This window comes from Apodemus sylvaticus, chromosome 8 (assembly GCF_947179515.1).
Source record: "Apodemus sylvaticus chromosome 8, mApoSyl1.1, whole genome shotgun sequence".
Taxonomy (NCBI): Eukaryota; Metazoa; Chordata; class Mammalia; order Rodentia; family Muridae; genus Apodemus; species Apodemus sylvaticus.
In genome coordinates this window covers 112,621,251-112,641,126 of record NC_067479.1, presented here as the reverse complement: position 1 = coordinate 112,641,126, position 19,876 = coordinate 112,621,251, and the positions used below count along the sequence as shown (strand labels likewise).

The 19,876-nt window shown below is 41.6% G+C and overlaps 1 protein-coding gene across 1 annotated transcript in view; it reads right to left on the bottom strand.

Moving 5' to 3' along the window:
• The window catches only part of C8H3orf49 (chromosome 8 C3orf49 homolog), a 29,098-nt gene extending 15,764 nt beyond the window's left edge, over positions 1–13,334 (bottom strand). Inside the window, exons 1-2 of the mRNA XM_052190355.1 lie at positions 13,210–13,334; positions 10,204–10,526 (exon numbers count right to left, since the gene is read on the bottom strand). Of these exons, the coding sequence (XP_052046315.1) occupies positions 10,204–10,526; positions 13,210–13,334 (448 nt within the window). The remainder of the gene's footprint in view (positions 1–10,203; positions 10,527–13,209) is intronic.
• Positions 13,335–19,876: the final 6,542 nt, after the last annotated feature.

The window sequence follows — 19,876 nt, the reverse complement described above, 5'->3', positions numbered from 1 at the left end:
GAAACATATTTGAAGTCAAGCTAAAAACTGATGCAGTTAATTACAATATTAAGTTTTATTTAGCCTCTTGTTAGATGTTTGCAAGGTACACTTTAGAGCAGACAACTAAAAACAAAGATTGTTTAACTCAGATATGCTTGGTAGGTACTAGCCCTCAAACCTGTCAGAGGATCTGCTAAATATGGTATTTAATATGTTTAAGCTTATCATTGTGGCAGGATTTTTCCCTGCCCAATTACATTAAAACATTAGTGCAGCAGGAGGCCTATGATTGGACAGGGAAAAGGGAGGCAGCACAAAAGAGTTGCAAGGACAGAGAGTGACTCAGAGGAGAAGTCAAGATGGAGGCCGACAGACAGGAAGAAGATCCTGGATCCTGTGTGGTTTTAAGTAGCCACAGGTAGTTACGAATATCATATAGGGATAGAATAACTGAGATAACTTGTCTGATCTAGGTGGGCAGTTTGTAATCATCAGTTGTTTCTGAAATGATTGTGTGGACATCTTGTGAATTGAGAATTTATTTATATAAATCTGACTGGTTAATTATAAGCTTCAAGAGTTTTGATTTTATCAGGCTACTGGGTATTGTGATATCTAACTGGGAGGTGGGGTTATGCATGAGGCTAACCATGGAGGTAGCAGAGTTGGCAGGCAGAGAGTAGATGGATAGAACTTGGTGGTTTCCTTTTTAATATTTCCCACAACAGGTGGCAAAACAATGTTCTGGGCAAGAATCCACTAGAAATTGAAGATTATTAGCCTAAGAGCTAGAGTTTTATTTTATTTTATATTTTTTATTTGAGTAGCTGGGTAGTGCTAGATGAGTCACATTCAGGAGAAGAATGAAGTTGCCTACTTCTTAGGGCAGAGACAGATTGAACTGTGAATTCATAAAATTGGGATTGCTTGCTTTTAGGAAAGATTACTATACAGATTTTTGTCTGAATCACATGGGAATTTCACCCACAGCTCAGAACTAGTATAGAGGACAGTGATAATAATTACCTGCTGTGATCATGTATTAATTAATATTTTCTGTGGCTCGAGGTAGAGAGAGATCAACAGATAGATATTATATAGTTATTAATAAAATGTCTGGTGGCTGCAGGCAGAGAGCAAAACAGATAGATGGTATAACAAGAAAGATATGTTGCTCTATTATGCCTTACAGGATACTCAAACATTGTCTATGTGGGCTCCATGGGAATTTTGGGTTATATTCCTGCTTGGCAAAATAGACAAGGCCTATGAATAGGTACATACAGTATTTCAGTTTACTTCATTTGGTTTGTTTTAACATTTAAAATGGGTGTGATTTTGAGTTTTGTAGCTTTATTATTATTCCTCTGGAAGAGAGGGCAGGACACAAGCTTTCCTGGTTGCCAACTGAAGGACATACTATTTTGGGAGAAAGGTTTTGTCTTTGTGTGTTTAGAAAAGGTGATTAGAGTCTATACAACTTCCAGAGATGATATGATGAAGGGAGACCCATAGACGACTAGATTCCAGAGAATCAAACAAAATATATATCTTGATGATACTAAAATTTTGTTAGGAGATTTGTATATCACAGAATATGCAGCCCGACTCCTCATCAGACATGCTGAACTGACCTGCTTGAACTCCTGATATCTTGACTTTCAGCCAGATCCAGTCAGGACACAGACATCAGAGAGTAAATCAATCGTTGGTGTGGCCTTCTTAAGGCCAAACTACTCTCCCATTTTCCCTACCCTTGCCCCCCTTCAAAATCTCAGTGCCCATATTCAGCTTGAAGAAGTTATGAAGAGTCGTCACCTCAGTTCCATGGGCTTTGGGGCTGGAGGGGATTATTATTTGGGGCTGTCTTTCTAGGGGATGTAGAAATTGTCATAATTGGAACAGGGAGGAAATAGCTAGAATTGTTTGCATAGCCATAATATCATTTGGTAGAAATCTTTATATTTGTTACTAAGTTGAAATTATAATTTCTTATTTTGGTACATAATTTATTTTGATGCAAAGTCAAAGTTTCCATTGGTATAAATTTCTTCTACTGATACAAAAAGTTTAAAAGTTTAAAAGGAGGACCCAGTCCTCCTATAACTGTTATTATAAACTGATCTGAGATGTTTAAGATCTGATACGTAAGTTAAGTGTCAATTAGCAAATTCATGGCTCTGTGTTTATTGTTAGGGCGTTTTCAGATATTTTAATTAGAAATAGCTGAGAGTAGGTAATGGAGAACAGTCCAGATTACTTTACATGAATAGTTGGCTTTCGAAAATGTCAGAAATCCACAGAATGTGACATTTCATGTTATGTATTCACTTGTTGTTGAGACAAATCTTCTCCTGACAGCTTCCCATTCATGGGTTCATAGAAGAAACGGAGCATCTATACCTCTAGGTGAGGCTGTTCATTGTGGCTACATCACTGGGCAGAAAATTGCCAATCTCTCCTGTAGACCTGTACTGTTCTTGAAAGGACACAATTTACAGGTTAGGACAGCTTAGTTCTACCGAAACAGAATAGACTAGTCCTTAATATTCCTGCTTCTCTAAGGTCTGCCAGATGATCCTGGGCCAGAAGGGTGAAGACATGCTCAAACTTCCTGTCTTACTGGGCTGTATATGTAGTCATCTGTCTCTACAATTTGTCTCAGTTCTGGAAGCTGTGTTAGGCTTCCTATATATTTTCAGTTAATGTTGATCATTCTCAGATTTCTGATGGGGTTGAAGACTACTTATAGTCTCGTAGCTAACCCAGGCTATTTACATTGAGAGAACAGATTAGAGAGGATGGTTTTCAGATGGAGTACAATCTAAAGCCAGGGCATAAGTCAGGTGTAGAATTGTGAGTCTTTTAGTTAGGACAGATGACATTGTTCTAAATTTAAAAAAATTATGGACTGGATGTTAGGTCTATCTTATACCTTATAAATTACAAAATTGTAATAGTTGTGCTCAATTTATATTTTGAAAGAATTTTTTTATTTAATTAAACAGAAAGGGTGATATGTGGCAGGATTTCCCCTGTCCAATTACATTAAAACATTAGTGCAGCAGGAGGCCTATAATTGGACAGGGAAAAGGGAGGCAGCAGGAAAGAGTTGCAGGTACAGAGAGCGACTCAGAGGAGGGAGAGGAGGAGCCAAGATGGAGACAGACAGACAGGAAGAAGATCCTGATCCTATGTAGTTTTAAGTAGCTACAGGTAGTTATGAATTTCATATAGGGATTAAATAATTGAGATAACTTGTCTGATCTAAGTGGGCAGCTTGCATCATTATCAATTGGCTCTGAAATGATAGTGTGGGCATCTTGTGAATTGAGAATTTATTGATATATAAATCTGACTCATTAATTATAAACTTCTAGAGTTTTGTTGTACTGGGTTACTGGAAGGTGGGGCCACAGGGGGATTATAGTACAGGCGGCACGAAGGCAGCAAACCAGAGCTGGAAAGACTGAGATCGATCACTACATGGGGCTAGCCATGGAAGCAGCAGAGTTGGCAGGCAGAGAGTAGTTGAATGGAGCATGGGAACCTGAGATTCTTTTTTAATATTTTCCACAACATAATATGACAGAAACTCCCGGATTCTAGCAGTGATACCCCCATCCCTAGGTCTCCAAGAAGATATGTGCACAACAACAAAGGACTCCTCCTGGACTGTGGTATGCTAACCACTGGGCAAGAATGCCCCAAAACCTCTCCTGCTGCTAGGACCTGGCGTCAATTGTGGACAAATAGAACACTTGGAGAATTGATTGCCACATGTTGCTTAAGATAAGGTAAGGTTGATCTCTCCCATGTTCATCCTCCACAGAAAAAAATCCTCTCATCTTCTGGGCCTGATGTCTAAAGACTGCCTCTCCCCATGATTCCATGGAAACCACAGGAGCCTGGGATAAAAGTCTAGGTAGTGGATTATGGACTAGTCCCTGTCATTTTAATTGATACATAGGCCATTTAGATTACAATCCTTCATCCTTCTCAGGCCTCTGACCATATTGACAATTAAGCTAACTGTAACGACAACTAGAGAACAACAAGCAACTAGCTCCTTACCCCCAAGGAAATTGTGATGGTTCATATATGCTTGGCCCAGGAAGTGACCCTATTAAGAGGTGTGGCCTTGTTGGAGTGGGTGTGTCACTGTGGGTGTGGGCTTAAGACCCTCACCCTGGTTGCCTGGAAGTCAGTCTTCTACTAGCAGCCTTCAGATGAAGATGTAGAACTCTCAGAAAACACTTCCCAGAAGACTTTACCTCAGTGATGCTGGTCTTTTCTTAATCACCACTAATTTCTTAGCTCCAGCTAACCAGCATCAGTTGTCCCAGTAGTCTCCTTCTCTTGAATATAAAGCCAGAGACAATTGTCCAAAGCTGCTGAGTTCTGCTGCTTGCAGGAGCTAGAACACTGTAATGTAATAGAACTATGACATTATCACTAGCTTCCTTTTCCCCAGCTCCTTCAGTGCCTAAATCCCGAATCTTGTTCCATAGACTGATTTTGAACTCAGAGATCTGCATGCCTGTCTCCTAAGCACTGGGATTAAAGGTGTGGTCCACCAAACCAGGATTTAAGTTTTTTTTTCACCTAGAATTTGCTCAGTTCTAGGCTGGCCTTGAACTCAGAGATCTGCTTATCTTTGCCTCCAGGGATTAAAGGCTTGTACGACCAAGCCTGAACCTAAATTACCTGGGTGGAATCTTGCCCCAAGGTCACCACTCCCTTAATTCAATTTAAAATCCTTGAATTCAGCTCCTTTTCACTTCTTGGAGTCCTTTTAATACTCAAACTATAGATTTTGTACTTTTTCTTTTTCAGCTTGCTATGTTTGTTCAAAATCCTCTTCATCAGATTTAACCAAAGAACAAAGTCTTTGTTGGGCTTTTTTGAGACTTCCTTTGCAGATGCAATTAATATAAATCTCTTTACCTTAGCCCTAGGCAGTCTCTTCAGACAATGGCTAAAAGCAGCCATGTTCTTCACCAAAACATCACAAAAACAGTCCTCTCAGCCACATATTAAAGTTCTTCTCCAGCCGGGCGGAGATGGCGCATGCCTGTAATCCCAGCACTCTGGGAGGCAGAGGCAGGCAGATTTCTGAGTTCGAGGCCAGCCTGGTCTACAGAGTGAGTTCCAGGACAGCCAGGGCTATACAGAGAAACCCTGTCTCGGAAAAAAAAACAAAAAACAAAAAAAACAAAAAACAAAAAAACCCATAATATAAAGTTCTTCTCCACTGAAACCTCTTGGGCCATCAGACCTACACAGGTCAAATGACCCTCAGCACCACACTGTCTTCCATATTTCTACTAGGCTGGCCCATTAAGCCTCACTTAAAGCATTTCCTGACTTTCCAAATCCAAAGTCCCCAAATCTACATTCTTCCAAACAAAAGCATGGTCATGTCTATCACAGCAATACCCCAGTCCCGGTACCAACTTCTTTCTTAATTAGGGTTTCACTGCTGTGAACAGACACCATGACCAATGCAAGTTTTATAAAAGACAAATTTAATTGGGGCTGGTTTACAGGCTCAGAGGTTCAGTCCATTGTCATCAAGGCAGAAACATGGCAGCATCCAGGCAGTTATGGTGCAGGAGGAGCTGAGAGTTCTACATCTCCATCTGAAGGCTGCTAGTAGAAGACTGACTTCCAGGCAACTAGGGTAAGAGTCTTAAGCCCACACCCACAGTGACACATCTACTCCAACAAGGCCAAACCTCCTAATAGGGTCACTTCTTGGGCCAATCATATATAAGCCATCACAGTAATGCACATCCCTGTTAGTTTATTAGTCAATATATTAGTTAGTTTAAACTATTAGGTCACTTATTTTAAAAGACAAACAGGTTTGACTTGATCATAGGCTGCATGCTAAAATATAAACAGATTTTAGAGGTAACCTTTTACTATTCTTTATCTAAAGGAACTCACTTTATAGTGACTGCTCTAATGATCAACCACCCCTGTCTCATTCATGGCTAATAATTGCATAAGAAATAGTTATAAAGTTTATGTAAGATCTGAGGATACAAAAACTCAACTCATGAGGACCTAAGAAAGTATTTGACGGTCTAAGAAGGTGGTGTAAGGTTGGTAAATGAAATGATGATAAATGATGATAAAGTGATTTAAGACGTATAAAAGGGGTTAGAGTTGGTTCTAATGCTTTGTCTTGATTCACCCCCTAAATTTGGAATCTGTGTGTCCAAATGTTGAAGGTTCCTGTCTACAATTGGTTTTTGATTGATTAATAAAGAGCCAGTGGCCAGTAGTTGGGCAGAGAGAGGTGGAACTTATAGGTTCCTGCAAGAAGAAACACAGAGAGGAGAAAGGATCTCGGCCAGAAGAAGGGAATAGCACAGACCATGCTGGGAAGGAACAGGAGCAAGTAATGGCCCAAATATAGGTACAGAAGGAAAGCGGGATCCAGAAGGGCTGCACAGAAACATCTTAGGCAGCAAAGGGGGGGGGGGGGACCCAGAAGGAGCCAGAGCAAGAAGATAAAATATAGATTTAAGAGGTGTTAAGTCAGGAATGCCAGAGAGGAGAATGTGCTGGTTTCGAGGAGGTTTAGAAGTGGCCAAACTTTGAGCTAGTCCAGGCATAAATAAATTAGCTGGTATATGTGTATCTTTCATTCATGAATCCAGAGAGCACTTGGGTGGGTGCAGCGTGTACATGGCCCACCAAGAGTCCTATCGGATTAACTCATTCTCCACTACAAAAAAAGAGTGAAAAATTCTTCAGATTTCTTCCCCTGTTATGCTAATTTTATATTAGGACTCTAAAACTTCAGTGTTCTAACACTGATCAATGGAATTCTAATAAATTATTAGTCTACCTCTGGTAAAGCCTTCCCCCATATGATCTATTATCACAATCACAAGCTCAAGATTTTTAATCTCCCTTAGTCATCTTTAAGTATAGACGGCTGCATAGAAAGACCCCCCCCCCCCCAAAAAAAAGAAAAGAAAAGAAAAAGAAAAAGGAAAGGAAAAAGGAAAAATAAAAAGACCTTCTTTCATGGTCTTTAGTCACAATGAAAATCAAGATAGAGGGAGCTTTGGCCCTTGTGTTCCAGGGAAGGCTTCTGTCTTCTTCTTTGAGCTCACCTTAAGGAATGTTCATGCTTTTAACAAAACACTGTTCCACAAGCTTTTACTGTGATGTGTGTGTGTGTGTGTATGTGTGTGTATGTACATATATATGGTGTTTTCTTGAGATCTGCATCCGGGACAGTTCCAGACTGACTACCCACAGGCACTCTGGTCTAGCCTCAGATGTTTCAACTGGACCTGCATTTTCCTAGCCACAGATATTCTCACAGCTCCTGGGCAGCAGTGAATCAGCTACCTCACCAAATACCACGGAACTGCACACCATGAAGAATGGGCCCTACTGGGTGGCGTGGGTAGCATATGGCTTTACTTTGAGTACTTGGAAAGCAGAAGCAGGCAGATCTTTGGGACCTCTAGATGATTCAGGGCCACACAGCTAGACCCTCTTTCAAAAACAAACAAACAATCAAACGAGCAATAAAAAAGAATGAATCCCAAAGTAAGCTGTGTTGATTTAAAAGGCGCCAGTAAGCCAGATCTTTGCTTGGGGGTCTGAGTTCAAGGACAGCCTGGTCTACATACAGAGTTCCAGGCTACCAAGATTTTGCCTTGTCTTAAAAAAAAAAAAAGAAAAAAAGAAAAAAGCCCAACATGAATCAACAGGCTCATCAATAGAGGAAATGTATTACACACACCAAGGCCAGTTGTTAGGGAAATTTAGAGGAGGAAGGGGGAAGGGGGAAGGGAGAAGGGAGATACAAAAATTGTATTTTTCTGCCCAGTGTTTCTATAAACTATAAAATTGCTTTGGAAGTCCATTTTCCTTTTAAAAAGAAACTGTATTGGTGGCACACACCTTTAATCACTGCACTTAGGAAGCAGAGGCAGGCAGATTTCTGTAAGTTCAAGGCTAGCCTGGTCTAAAAAGTGAGTTCTAAAACAAACAGCTAGGACTTGTTACACAGAGAAATCCTGTCTCAAAAAACCAAACCAAACTAAACCAAACCAAACCAATTAACCAATCAACCAACCAAACAAAAAACAACTACAGAAGACAATGAAAACATTGATGTTATTGTATTAACTCACAGAACCCCAAACAGCAGCTTTACTACATTGCAAGAGACCTGAAGTTAAGGTTAGATGTTGGCCCTTGCACATTACATTAGAATATTCGAAGGTATGTAGTTGTTTGCTCAAGATTGAGCTCATCAACATTACATTACAGGTTGGGGAGAGGCTCACAACACCCCCACCTCCAGGGATTACTGGTAGTTAATGGTTGCTGGGAGAGGGAGAGTCATTTCCTTCAAAGACTTACATAACCACTAAACTATCCAAATAAACTTCCACCTGTGCTCATGCAAACAAACCTAATTAAACTCACTGGGCCTCCCTCTCTCTCTCTCTCTCTCTCTCTCTCTCTCTCTCTCTCTCTCTCTCTCTCTCTCTCTCTCTCACACACACACACACACACACACACACACACACACACACACACACAGATGTAAGAAGGAGAGGAGTTGGCCGGGTGGTGGTGGCGCACGCCTGTAATCCCAGCACTCTGGGAAGCAGAGGCAGGCGGATTTCTGAGTTCGAGGCCAGCTTGGTCTACAGAGTGAGTTCCAGGACAGCCAGGGCTATACCTGTCTCGAAAAACCCTGTCTCGAAAAAAACCAAAAAAAAAAAAAAAAGGAGAGGAGTTTGTGGGAAGTGGAGAGGGGGTTTCAGCAGGAGAGCGTTGATGATGAAAAGAGGATAGTATGGGCAAAAAAAATTACTCAAAGCCATTATACACATTCATAAAGCTGTCAAAGAATAACCATAAATAAATAGATTTTAAACTTATTTAAATGATAGGCTGGAGAGATGTCTTGGTGGTAAAGAGTGCCGGGTATCTTTCAGAAGACATGGATTCAATTCCCAATATGCACGTGGTGGCTCAGGACTATCTGTAAGTCAAATCCCAGGGTATCTGATACCCTCTTTTGGCTTCTTCAGAGCACCAAGCAAGCAATTGGAAAACAGGCATACTTGCGGACAAAACAAAACACTCATACACATACAATTAAAAATTTTATAAATAAAAAAATGAGCTACCTTTATGTCTTGCTAGTTATAAATTTCATTCCTCCAATTCTCTATATATCCTCTGCTGCTAGAATGGACTGCTTGGAAGGAGGGATTTATTCCTCTAGAAGAAAACCAAGAATGCTACTATAGCTTGATTTTCTAATGTATATGTGTATATGCATGCTCCCATTTATGCATATGTGTGCATATACATTTAAATTAAAACTAAGCATAGAAGTTGAGAGATGGTAGCACTCTCTTTTAATCCCAGTACTCGAGGCAGAAGCAGAGGCAGAGGCAGAGGCAGAGGCAGAGGCAGAGGCAGAGGCAGGCAGATCTCCGTGAGTTTGAGACCAGATAGTACACAGAGAAACCCTGACTGGAAAAACCAACCAACCAAACAAACAAATATGAGTTTAGAGTGAGTTGACAACTTATTAGCCAGACTGAGAGAAACCTTAAAGACAATATAATCTATTTTTCTCAAACTGTATACATATATCAAATTGTGTACATATATGAGCCAAGTGAGTGGGAGCCCAGTAGAGTATAGATTCTTATCCAGCCGGCCTAGATGGAGCCAGAGATTTTGCATTTTAGACAAGCTCCTTTAGAGTTGTCCTGCATAGAGGAGAAGGTTAGCTCTTGTCACTCTAACAAAATAATGGAGATAATTAACATATAAAGGGAGACAGTTCTTTTGGTTCAGGTCTTAGATTTTCCAGCTCATGATCCAACAGGTCCAGTGCCTTTTGGCCTCTGTTAGGTGTGACAAATAGCAATGGTGGGTAGTGGAACAAAGCTCACTTTATGATCAGGAAATTGAGGAGGAGGGCTAATGGGGGGGGGGGGTGGAAGGTTGATCCATATTGCCAAGCGAGGGCATGCTTCCAGGGACTATAGAAATGCCATCAGCCCCCAGTCTTAAAGGTTCCATTACTTCCTAATAATAATACCCGAAGGGACAAGGCAACACATGGGTCTTTGGGGACACTCAACATCCCAATCACAGTCCATCTCCTCTTGACCGTTTCTCTTAACCACTTAATATTAAATTGATGTTGGTTACCATTCTGTGAGAGTTTCCTCATCCTCGGCTTGGTAAACAACCTGGAAGATGGAAGCTCCTTCACCAGTCTAGGCAGCAGGCCCTGTGTGTTGGAGGAGGCGGCCTCCTTCCGCTCCACAAAGCTCTCCCTGCCAGCACTGGCTGACTGGCTTCCACACTTGCAAGACAGCATTTTCCTAATAGCACTCTTCATCTTCTTCATCAGGTTTCTTTTGGGGTTGCTTTGACTTTCATGAAACCTCAAGTTGCTTTCATCCAGTGATTCCTCTTTGGGGACCAATACATTTTGCTTGGCTGAGTTGGTGGACACAGCTTTATGCCATCTAAACAAACAAACAAACAAATAAGATGCATTAAGGATATTAAAAAATGGCCAGAGACATGGCTCAGTCAGTAAAGCGCTTGCAGGGAAGGCATAGGGACTTAAGTCCAGATCCCTAGAACATACATGAAATGATTGGTGGGGGCATGGACACAGCCTAGTGGAAAAACAGCAAGTTCCAGGATAGGAGGGACCCTGTCCTAGGTGAATACGACAGAGGGCCATAAAGGACGACAACTGATGTCCTCCTCTAGCTTCTGAACTAGCACAATGTGCACACCCCCCAGCACACCCCACAGCCTCACGTGAATACAACTACTCAAACGTGTTCCGCAGCTGTCTGCTTATTAGCCCTTCAAGAATATCATCTAAATGAACACATGTGGTGTATAGCATTTCACGATTCTAGCATTTGTTTCTGTTTTGTTTTGTTTTGTTTTTGTTGCTGAGGATGGAATCCAGGCCTTGGAATGCTAGAAGATGTTGTACTAGTAAGCCCTACACCCAGACCTGAGATGTGTGAGTTTTGCTAATATAGTTCTCTGGAGCCAATGTTTCCTTTCTTCTCCTTGCTGAGTGACATACCACAATATGGATATATCACTCTATTTACTCATCTACTCGTCGTCGTCGTTGTTGTCGTCGAAGGGCATGCTTGAATTGTTTCCATTTGGGGGCTATTATGAACAAAACTATAAACAATAGGGCACAAGCGTTGGTGTGTACATAAATCTTCATTTTCCAAGCATGAAATCCCAGCTATAGCATGATATGATTACTTTGCAAAATCCCAGCATGTTGCTACACTGCATGCATAGAATGTTTACATCTTATAGATATTTCTGATTTGCACTAAAATAAATTAATGACCATTACTATGAACTTCATGTACCACCTAATGAATCTCGGGTACCAATATAAAAGTGTTATTATCTTCCAGTAAAACACTGCTCCATCACCTTTAGAGACAATGGTCCTGGGGACGGGGTACTATTGGGCATGTGGTCACTGCAGTCGGATGATATCAGTCTCCTTTCAAACCACACTGGCTGACTGTACAACCTTGGGCATGTTATTTTTTTTTTTTTTAACAAGATTTAGCTTTTTCTTCTGAAAGTGGATGTACTCTTACCAGAAATCTGAGAAAACAGGAAATAGTTTCTACTTCCTAGTAAAGCCTTCAATACGTGACAGAGGTTATTAGCCTGAGGACCAAAGGAGGTGAAAGGAAGGCAGCTTGGGTGAGACTCCTGCCATTAGGAGCACGGCCACAGATGTGCTCAAACACCTTCTGGGGTGGGTCACTATTCACGCTGAGTCTTAGTGGTTTTGTGCTGCTATGTCACAATACGTTTCTTGTAGGTGGCGCTAAAGCACCCTGAGGAAGATACTTCATTCCCTTACTTGCCCCAAAATAACTTGTCAATATCAACCTTCTGTGGGCCTTCCATGACCCTTAGAAACTTCAGTGTTTTAATGACTTCTATGGTCATAAATATGTCCGTGGCCACCCTGACACACAATAGAAACACATTTCAGAATGCTCATGGATCCCGAGTGCCCTTTATGTAACTGCTCAGGTTAAAGAAAGAAAGAAAGAAAACTTTGTTTTAAGCAGGCAGTGGTGGCACAAATCTGTAATCTCAGGAGACCTAAACGGGAGGACCAAGCACAAAGCCAGCCTGAGCGGTTATGGAGAGAACCAGCCTCACAAACAAGCAAACACCCATGTTGTGTCTTCTGTCCTTTACCAACCACTGATTTATATAACACACTAGAGAACGTCAATTGTTCCAGGACCTGGGAAAAGGACGCCTGTGATATCTGTGACAGCAAGGAACCTTTTTAAAGTTTTTCTTTTGTTTCCATTTTTAGCACTGCATTTATTTGTCTGTGTCGTTTCCTCCTTAAACCCTGACTTCTTGGAGGGAGTGAGCATCTCTGCAGTATTTCAGTTGATACAGTAAGGTTTAGAAGCTTGATCGGTGACACTCTAGCACCTCAGATGAACACCTCATTTGTACTTCTCCGGGCTATGCGTTATGGGTCTACTAAAAAAGATCCTCAGATACATTGGAAACCGAACTGCCAAACTGAATTTCAAAATTAAAATGTGGCCTGCTCCTAGTAGTGTATGACTGTCTTTACAGTTTTGCTTTGACTAGAAATCCCAGGTCTAGGGATTATTCATTCTGATATTTCCTTGAAGAGGGTTCAGTGGTGAAATAGGATTAGGACACATTTCAGCAACGAAGGTTGCTTTAGCAGGGAACAGAAAGCATTGATACGTTTTCAAAATTGCATATTCATTGGTGTGGAATGCGAGAAGATGAAAATACTGATATTGAAAAAAGTATCTTCTTTAATACTGACATTAATCTCACATGATACATTAAAACTCAAAGTCAGATGGAATGTCAGGCCTTCTACTTGTTAAAACCAAGGCTGTAATAACCGCAAAAGATGACTTCCACATCCTGATCTGATGTGGCACTCCCTCCTCCCTGCAACACCTACAGCCTACATTTTAAAATTATAATCGTTAAAAGGAGATGCTACCTTTTCACAATGGACCTTGTTTAATGAAAACAAAAAAAAAACGAAAACCAAACAAACAGAAAAACAAACAAAAAAACAAAACCCAAAGATACCAATGGGAAAGGAAGTGACTCTTTGTCACCTACCTCTCTATCGCCTTCCCTTTGAACCAGCCACTTTTCCTGCCGGGTTGCTGGATTCTTCGGTACTGGCCTATCTTCCCATAGGCAAGCTTTGGGAGTTCAGGTTGACAAAACTGAGGGCGCTCCATCGCTGTCAGTTTCAGCTGCGCTAACTGCTTTGGATTTCTTTAGCTCTTGAGCGGAAAGAACTTCTAAACAAAATCATCCCATGATTGAGATCATGCCTTAACTTTTGGCTGTTTGGAGCAAAACACACAGGAAACATTTGGAATCTCCCCCTTCATTCTCTTCCCGGCGTTTGCACGATCGTTCGTGAGACTGGCCTTGCTTTACTTTAGAGTCAGCCAATGATGCATGTGACAGAAGCGTGGGAAATTCCCTGGCACCGTGTGAAATACTGCACAGAGAAGGCAAATTCGGAATAAAAAGGTCACAGCATAATTGATAATCACATTTAGACACTGGTGTGTGAGTTCTATATGGAGGCTGATGCTCTAGGATCTGGACTTTTCTGTTTCTCCTCTCAGGAAGGTGAATGCTGTCCCATGAGGCACGAAAGAAGAGGCAGCTGTTGTTTGGTTGTCTCGGTAGTCACTGAAAGGGCTATGAGTTTCTGTTGAAGTCTTTTAAAGCACGAAGCTGCAAAAGTACCTGGATCATTTGCACATTATTTCTGCGTTTACTTACCTGGTAGGAGCAAATTCTGCCTAGGTGCGAACGTTACCACAAGGTGGCAGCAGACACTAGGCTATAGGATAGTCTCAGGCCTCTGGTCCTCTGAGTAGCCTCTGCAGAAAAGCTGAAAAAAGGTATATAAATGACTCTGCTTCCTGTGTGTGTATCCATCAATCATCCATATCATCGACGTGCATAGCATTTAGCTGAAGGTCTTATATAAATGCAGCTTTCAACTCAGTACATTTGAGATGGGACAAAATAAACACACGTGCCTAACATTCTCGGGTGATGCTGGATGATTTTGGTACGGGGGATTTTGTACATTTCAATGTCTGGGAGAAGAACTTTAGATGGAGCGAGAGGCTGGGAGTATGACCTAGAATTAAGCACACACTTAAGACCCTCTAGACTCTGAGTTCAAAACTCAGCACTTAGGAAAAAAAAGCAGGAATAAAATGTGTAACATTGAGGTGCTACCATGGCGTGTTCAGGACAGTACATCTGAGCTCCTGCTTCAGACTTGACCTGCAGCCTGGGTCTTGTCACAGTCACGTGATTGAGCCTATTTTCTCATCTCTCAAACTGGAATGCTATGGGTGCCACGGCTTTATAGTGAGATTCAAGCGAAGTAGAGACTCTGCCATAGCAAGACGGTCAGGAGGCAGGTGACTCCAGGTGACAAAGTATTTTTATTCATGTGAGTGTATGCTCGTGTTTACGTATGCCTCTCTGTGCAAGTCTGCCTGTGTGAAATAGGTCGAAACCTTGTGACTGTGACTTCCAGTAGGTCACAGAACAATCTTAAAGCATATAATCTGACTACTTAAAAAAAACCAAAGTCAGAGGAAAAAGAGGGCTGAAGCAGTTCTGAAGTCAGGCTAGACTTAAAGCCTAGTTTTATACCTGATAAGTTCTGGGACCATAGGAAAGGGGAGAAAACCTCAGAGCCTCAATTTTCTTGTGTTTAAAATATGAATAATCAATGACACCTCCCACCAGGGTGGAGTCTGCCTTTCAGCCCTCAACAAATATTTGAAGGCCTAACGGTTGCTAGGCACCGTTTTGGTCACCAGGGACGCTGCAGTGAATCTCTCCGCCTCCCACCCCCATCCCCTTGAACTATCTTAAACTGCTATGGGACAGCCTGACACAAACAAAATGAAAAGAATAATGTCAGCTAATTAAATGTAGGAAATGTCGTGAAGAAAATACAAAGGGGTGATAAGGAAAAGAGACAGGGTGAGGGACCACGCTGAGGTCACGGAGCCTGAGAGCTGAGCAGGGAAATAGCTGTGTGAAGATCTTGATGTTTCAGGCACAGGAGATGAGAGCGGTGTGTACGTGATAAGCTAGAGAAGTCATCTGGGCCAAACCAGCTTAGCACTAGAAACCAGCTTAAAGCAGTCCTAGCTTGGCCTTCGGAGTGAGCAGAAAGGAAGTTAGCAGGCTTATAAGGAAGAGGCCCATGTATATTTTTTTCTGGGCAATGGTATCCAGTCTGGATAGAAATTACTTAGAATTCCTGCCAGGATTTACAATTCCTGAGTAGGAACTCACACTCCAGGCGCTTTTACAAATAAGTTGTTTTAGGAACTGATGAAAGATGCTAAGATAAAACTAAGAGGCCGCCATAGAAAAAATTATCAAGGGACCGAGGAAGGCCTCTTAGAGTGGTAACATTTGAGATGAGACATTTCATGTAAGATGGGACAAACTATGCTAAGAATTAGAAGAGGAATTTAAAGAACAAATAACCACGTAAGCAAGAAGAGGGAGATAGTTGTGTTCTAGGCACCTGTGGGTGGCAAAGACCAGTGTGTCAGGAATGGAAGTGTAGGGGCAAGGGAGAAGAGTGTTCTTAGGTCTTAAAAATTATTGCTCAGAAGAGGTACTGGAGAGGGAAGACAGCACCTGTGGAGAAGGCATCAGGGAGGGGACTAGGTAACTAGTTCAGGCACCAGAGAGTGATGGGGAGGTCTCCAGACATTGTGTACAGACTCAGATAACAGAGAGAGGAAGAGAGGGAGAGGGGGAGAGAAAGGGAGAGGAGAGAGAGGAGAGAAAGAAGAGAAAGAGACAGAGAGACAGAGACAGACAGAAAGGCAGTGATAGACAGATAGAGACAGACAGACACACACACAGACACACAGAGATAAAGACAGACAGACACAGAGAGGGGGTTGGCTACAGAGCTAGGGTGTTACAACAGTTGAAATATAAGAACACAGATACTGGAGGCTATAATGACAGCCAGCTGTTAATGAGTAAGGCTCACAACTAAAAACCAAGAGTAAAGTAGTTTCACTAAGGAATATTCATCAGAGCTAAAGACAATAGTACCAATGCACAATTCTTCATAAACCTTGTTTTCTTTTCAACAGCCCTCATAGCACATGGCATGGATCTAACCCAGTGTGAGCACTTCCTGGCCATTTGTAGATGTCCCTCTGAAAACCAATGAACCATCTACAACAGGTCAAAGCATGGTTCAAACACAGCTTTCCTTGCTCGCAACAATATCCTTCTGCTGAACACTCATGAGATTGCATAATCCTATTTCAGTAACCATAGTAACAGTTGACTCCTATAGAGATAGCAATCGATTGAATTCTCTAAATGAGAGACTGCAAACACAAATCCCTGCAGGAACCTGGAATGGATTTGTGAGAAGCAATGGGGTGTAATAGGGAGGGGTGGGAACGCTGGCAAACTGTGAGTATTGGGCCAATCAAATGTTACCGAACCACACATTTGTAAGAAGCTTTTTGAGTATAGAAATATGATCCACAGCCCATAGTTGGCTGTGAGGTCAGCTCTCTGCTGTTTTTTCTAGGTATTTTTGTGTGAACTTTCTGAGCAGCCAAGTCTTTGCCATTGGTAGTCTTAGAGCAGGTCTTTCTACTACTCCAGGTTTCAACTTGAAAGTCATAACATGGAATGGCTCTTGGCCAATTTCAGCTGATTTTTGCATTTCCTGTCTAATCTGCTCTGCTTAGCAACTTGAAATCCCTCTGTAAATCTTGTGAGCTGGCTTATGATTTTAAACTGGTGTGTAATGAATACATCAAGCAGGAGAGGACAATGTAGGGTGGGTTCACTAGTAAATGAAATCCTTTTGAATCTTAATGAAATGAAAGGCTCCCACTAATGCTGGCCATCCCCCCCACCTCCCCACTTCAAACACCTCCCCTCTACCCTTCACTCCCACCCCAAATACCCACTTCGATTCTCCATCCCCTACCCCAGCCATCCCCTTCCAATCCACCACCCCCACCGCCCTCTGACTCCTGAATCAGAGATTTTTTTCCCCCATTGGCTTAAGTAAAGGAGCTTTAGTTCTACAGCGCAAAGGTGTCACTTTACAGATTAGGGAGGTGTGTGCATGCTGCCTAGAAACAGGTCTCAACATGGTGACTCTGTAGCAAGAATGCAAACATCTTAGAAGTTAGCCAACTGGAGCAGTGTTTCTGCAGCAGCCGGAGCCCTTGAAACAACTATGCTTCCTTCCCATTTCCTCTTCATATTGCTTGCTGCCTCAGGTTAGTGTTTCCTACGCTGAACTCTGAACTACTGAAGCAATCCTTAGGTTGTCTTCCTCTGGGTTCCTTTTCGCTTGCCCGAGAGTGAGCGTCTGATGGGGATGCTCTTTTGAACTCAGGGGCTCCATGGTTGTACCTCATTGATATTCTACCTTCTTATCAAGATGTTTTCACAGATGCAGTTTATAAATGGGCATCAGGGCAAGTTCTCTGGGAGACAATTGACCATTTCTACTAGTATCTAAAATCTGGAACCTCAGGCAGCAAACTTCCACCCGTGGAAGGTTTACCTATGGAACTGCACAGTGAAAAAAATATATGTGGGCCCATTAGTAATATCAAGAACTAGGGGAAATATTGTCAGAAGACAAAATAGCTCATATGCTAAGAAGGCAGCAAGGATTATTTTGGAGATTACAGGTAGAAATGGTAGACTTGGAAAGATAGGGAAGAATATATAGGTGATTAAGTTTTACTCTATTTCATATATTTTCTTATTGATTAAAGTAACAGATTCTACTTTGCATGAACAAAGCATGTAACATCATGTCTTACTAATACTTTAACATGTTGAAATGATATTTATGTACTGAAGATCAAATAAAATCATCTTTACCATCTTTAAAAAGGATTCAACAATGTAGTTACAAGTTCTTTCTTTCTTTCTTTGTTTCTTTCTTTGTTTCTTTGTTTCTTTCTTTGTTTCTTTGTTTCTTTCTTTGTTTCTTTCTTTGTTTCTTTCTTTGTTTGTTTCTTTCTTTCTTTCTTTCTTTCTTTCTTTCTTTCTTTCTTTCTTTCTTTCTTTCTTTCTTTCTTTCTTTCTTTCTTTCTTTCTTTAAATAAAGACAAGCCTCACTTCATGTCCCTGGTAAGTCTGGAACTTATTAAGTAAGCCAGGGTGGCCTTGAACTCACTGAAATCTACCTGCCTACCCACCTCTGCTTCCTGTAGCACACAGGAAGGATTAAAGGTGTGACTGTCTGTTTTCATTTTTGTAATGGGGGTCTCATTCTATAGCTTAGACTGCCCTCTAACCACAGTCCCTGGCCTCAGTGTCTTGGCCAGGACAATAAACGTTTGCCACTCTTCTGTACCCTAGCAGAATTTCTTTAAAATGTATGGAATACTGCTACTGAGCCCAGTGCTCTTGTGGTATACAGACATAGATATGTATCGACACATATGTTTTATAAAATATTTTCCACATCAATTTTGATATTTTAAAAATCCGAGTTTCTAAGTTTGCATAACAATAGGACCCATATCCCTACTTGAGTTGAGAGTAGCCACCCTGATACGTAGGAGTCCACTTTCAGTTTATTACAGCCCCCAGGATTCCCTGATGTCTGATGGGAACAAAGCTACTTACCACAGCAGTTTTACTGTGAAATCAAGTTCTTTGTTTTTGACACAAAATATACTTTAATATAAGTTAGTAAATATACTTTTTAATAAGTTAAATCAATTAATTTCTCAGTGCAATGGGCAGTGAGGCATGATTAAGTGCAGAAATAAGCACCTAGCCACATGCCCCAACCTGTAGAACTGGACTGTGAAATCTGACCTAATTAAACAGCACACAGTTACAAGCTTTCAAATGCATTCAGTGTCACATAAAATCTATATAACTAGCAAGGAAGAATCTCTTCATTTACTCCGTTACTCATTCAGTTACGTATTAACTGGGTGCCTACTATGGGGCACACACTATTCTTGGAACTGGGCATATAGCAGGGGGAAAAATAATTGTCTCTTATTCCTGAAGCTCGTGTTTGTGGAGGAAAGAGAGCAGAAAGCAAACACTATGTGAGAGTGTAAGAGAAAGTGCCCACAGTCTGGGAATGTGTGTGTTTGTGCCGAGGTAGTCTCAGGTGCGGTGACTTTTTATCAGAGGCGTAAAGCAGATGAGTGACTGGTGATGTCCTGGAAGGGTGCGTTTTGGCCTTCAGTGGTCTGTAAGAAATAGGGAGGCAAACGTGGTTGGAACAGACTGAGCAGAGTTGCCGAGTCATGGGCGTCAGATATGAGGATGGACAGATAAAGCAAGGTCTGCCCTGTGGGATTTAACATTCTTATTTTATTATTATTTTTTGTGTGTACGAGTGCTTGCCCACAGTAAGCCTGTGGAAGGCAGGGGATAAGCTCTGATGTCGGATCACAGCTTCTCCCTTGTTACAGGAAGCAGGGTTTCTTTGCTGTTTGCTGCCACATATGCCAGGCAGGTTGGACTGCTAGCTTCTAGGATTCTTCTGTTTTAGCTTCTGTTTAGGAATGCCGAGATTATAGACAGGAGCTAAAATGGCTGGCTTTAGGTGGATTCTAGAGAGCAGAACTCAACTCTTCATTTTTGCACAGCAAGTGCTTGTCTCACTAAAGTGTCTTCCTAGCCCTGCCAGAAAAGGCAAGGGAAGCCTCAGAGGCCTCCAGAGTCTCCTGTTTGTTATAAAAGCCAC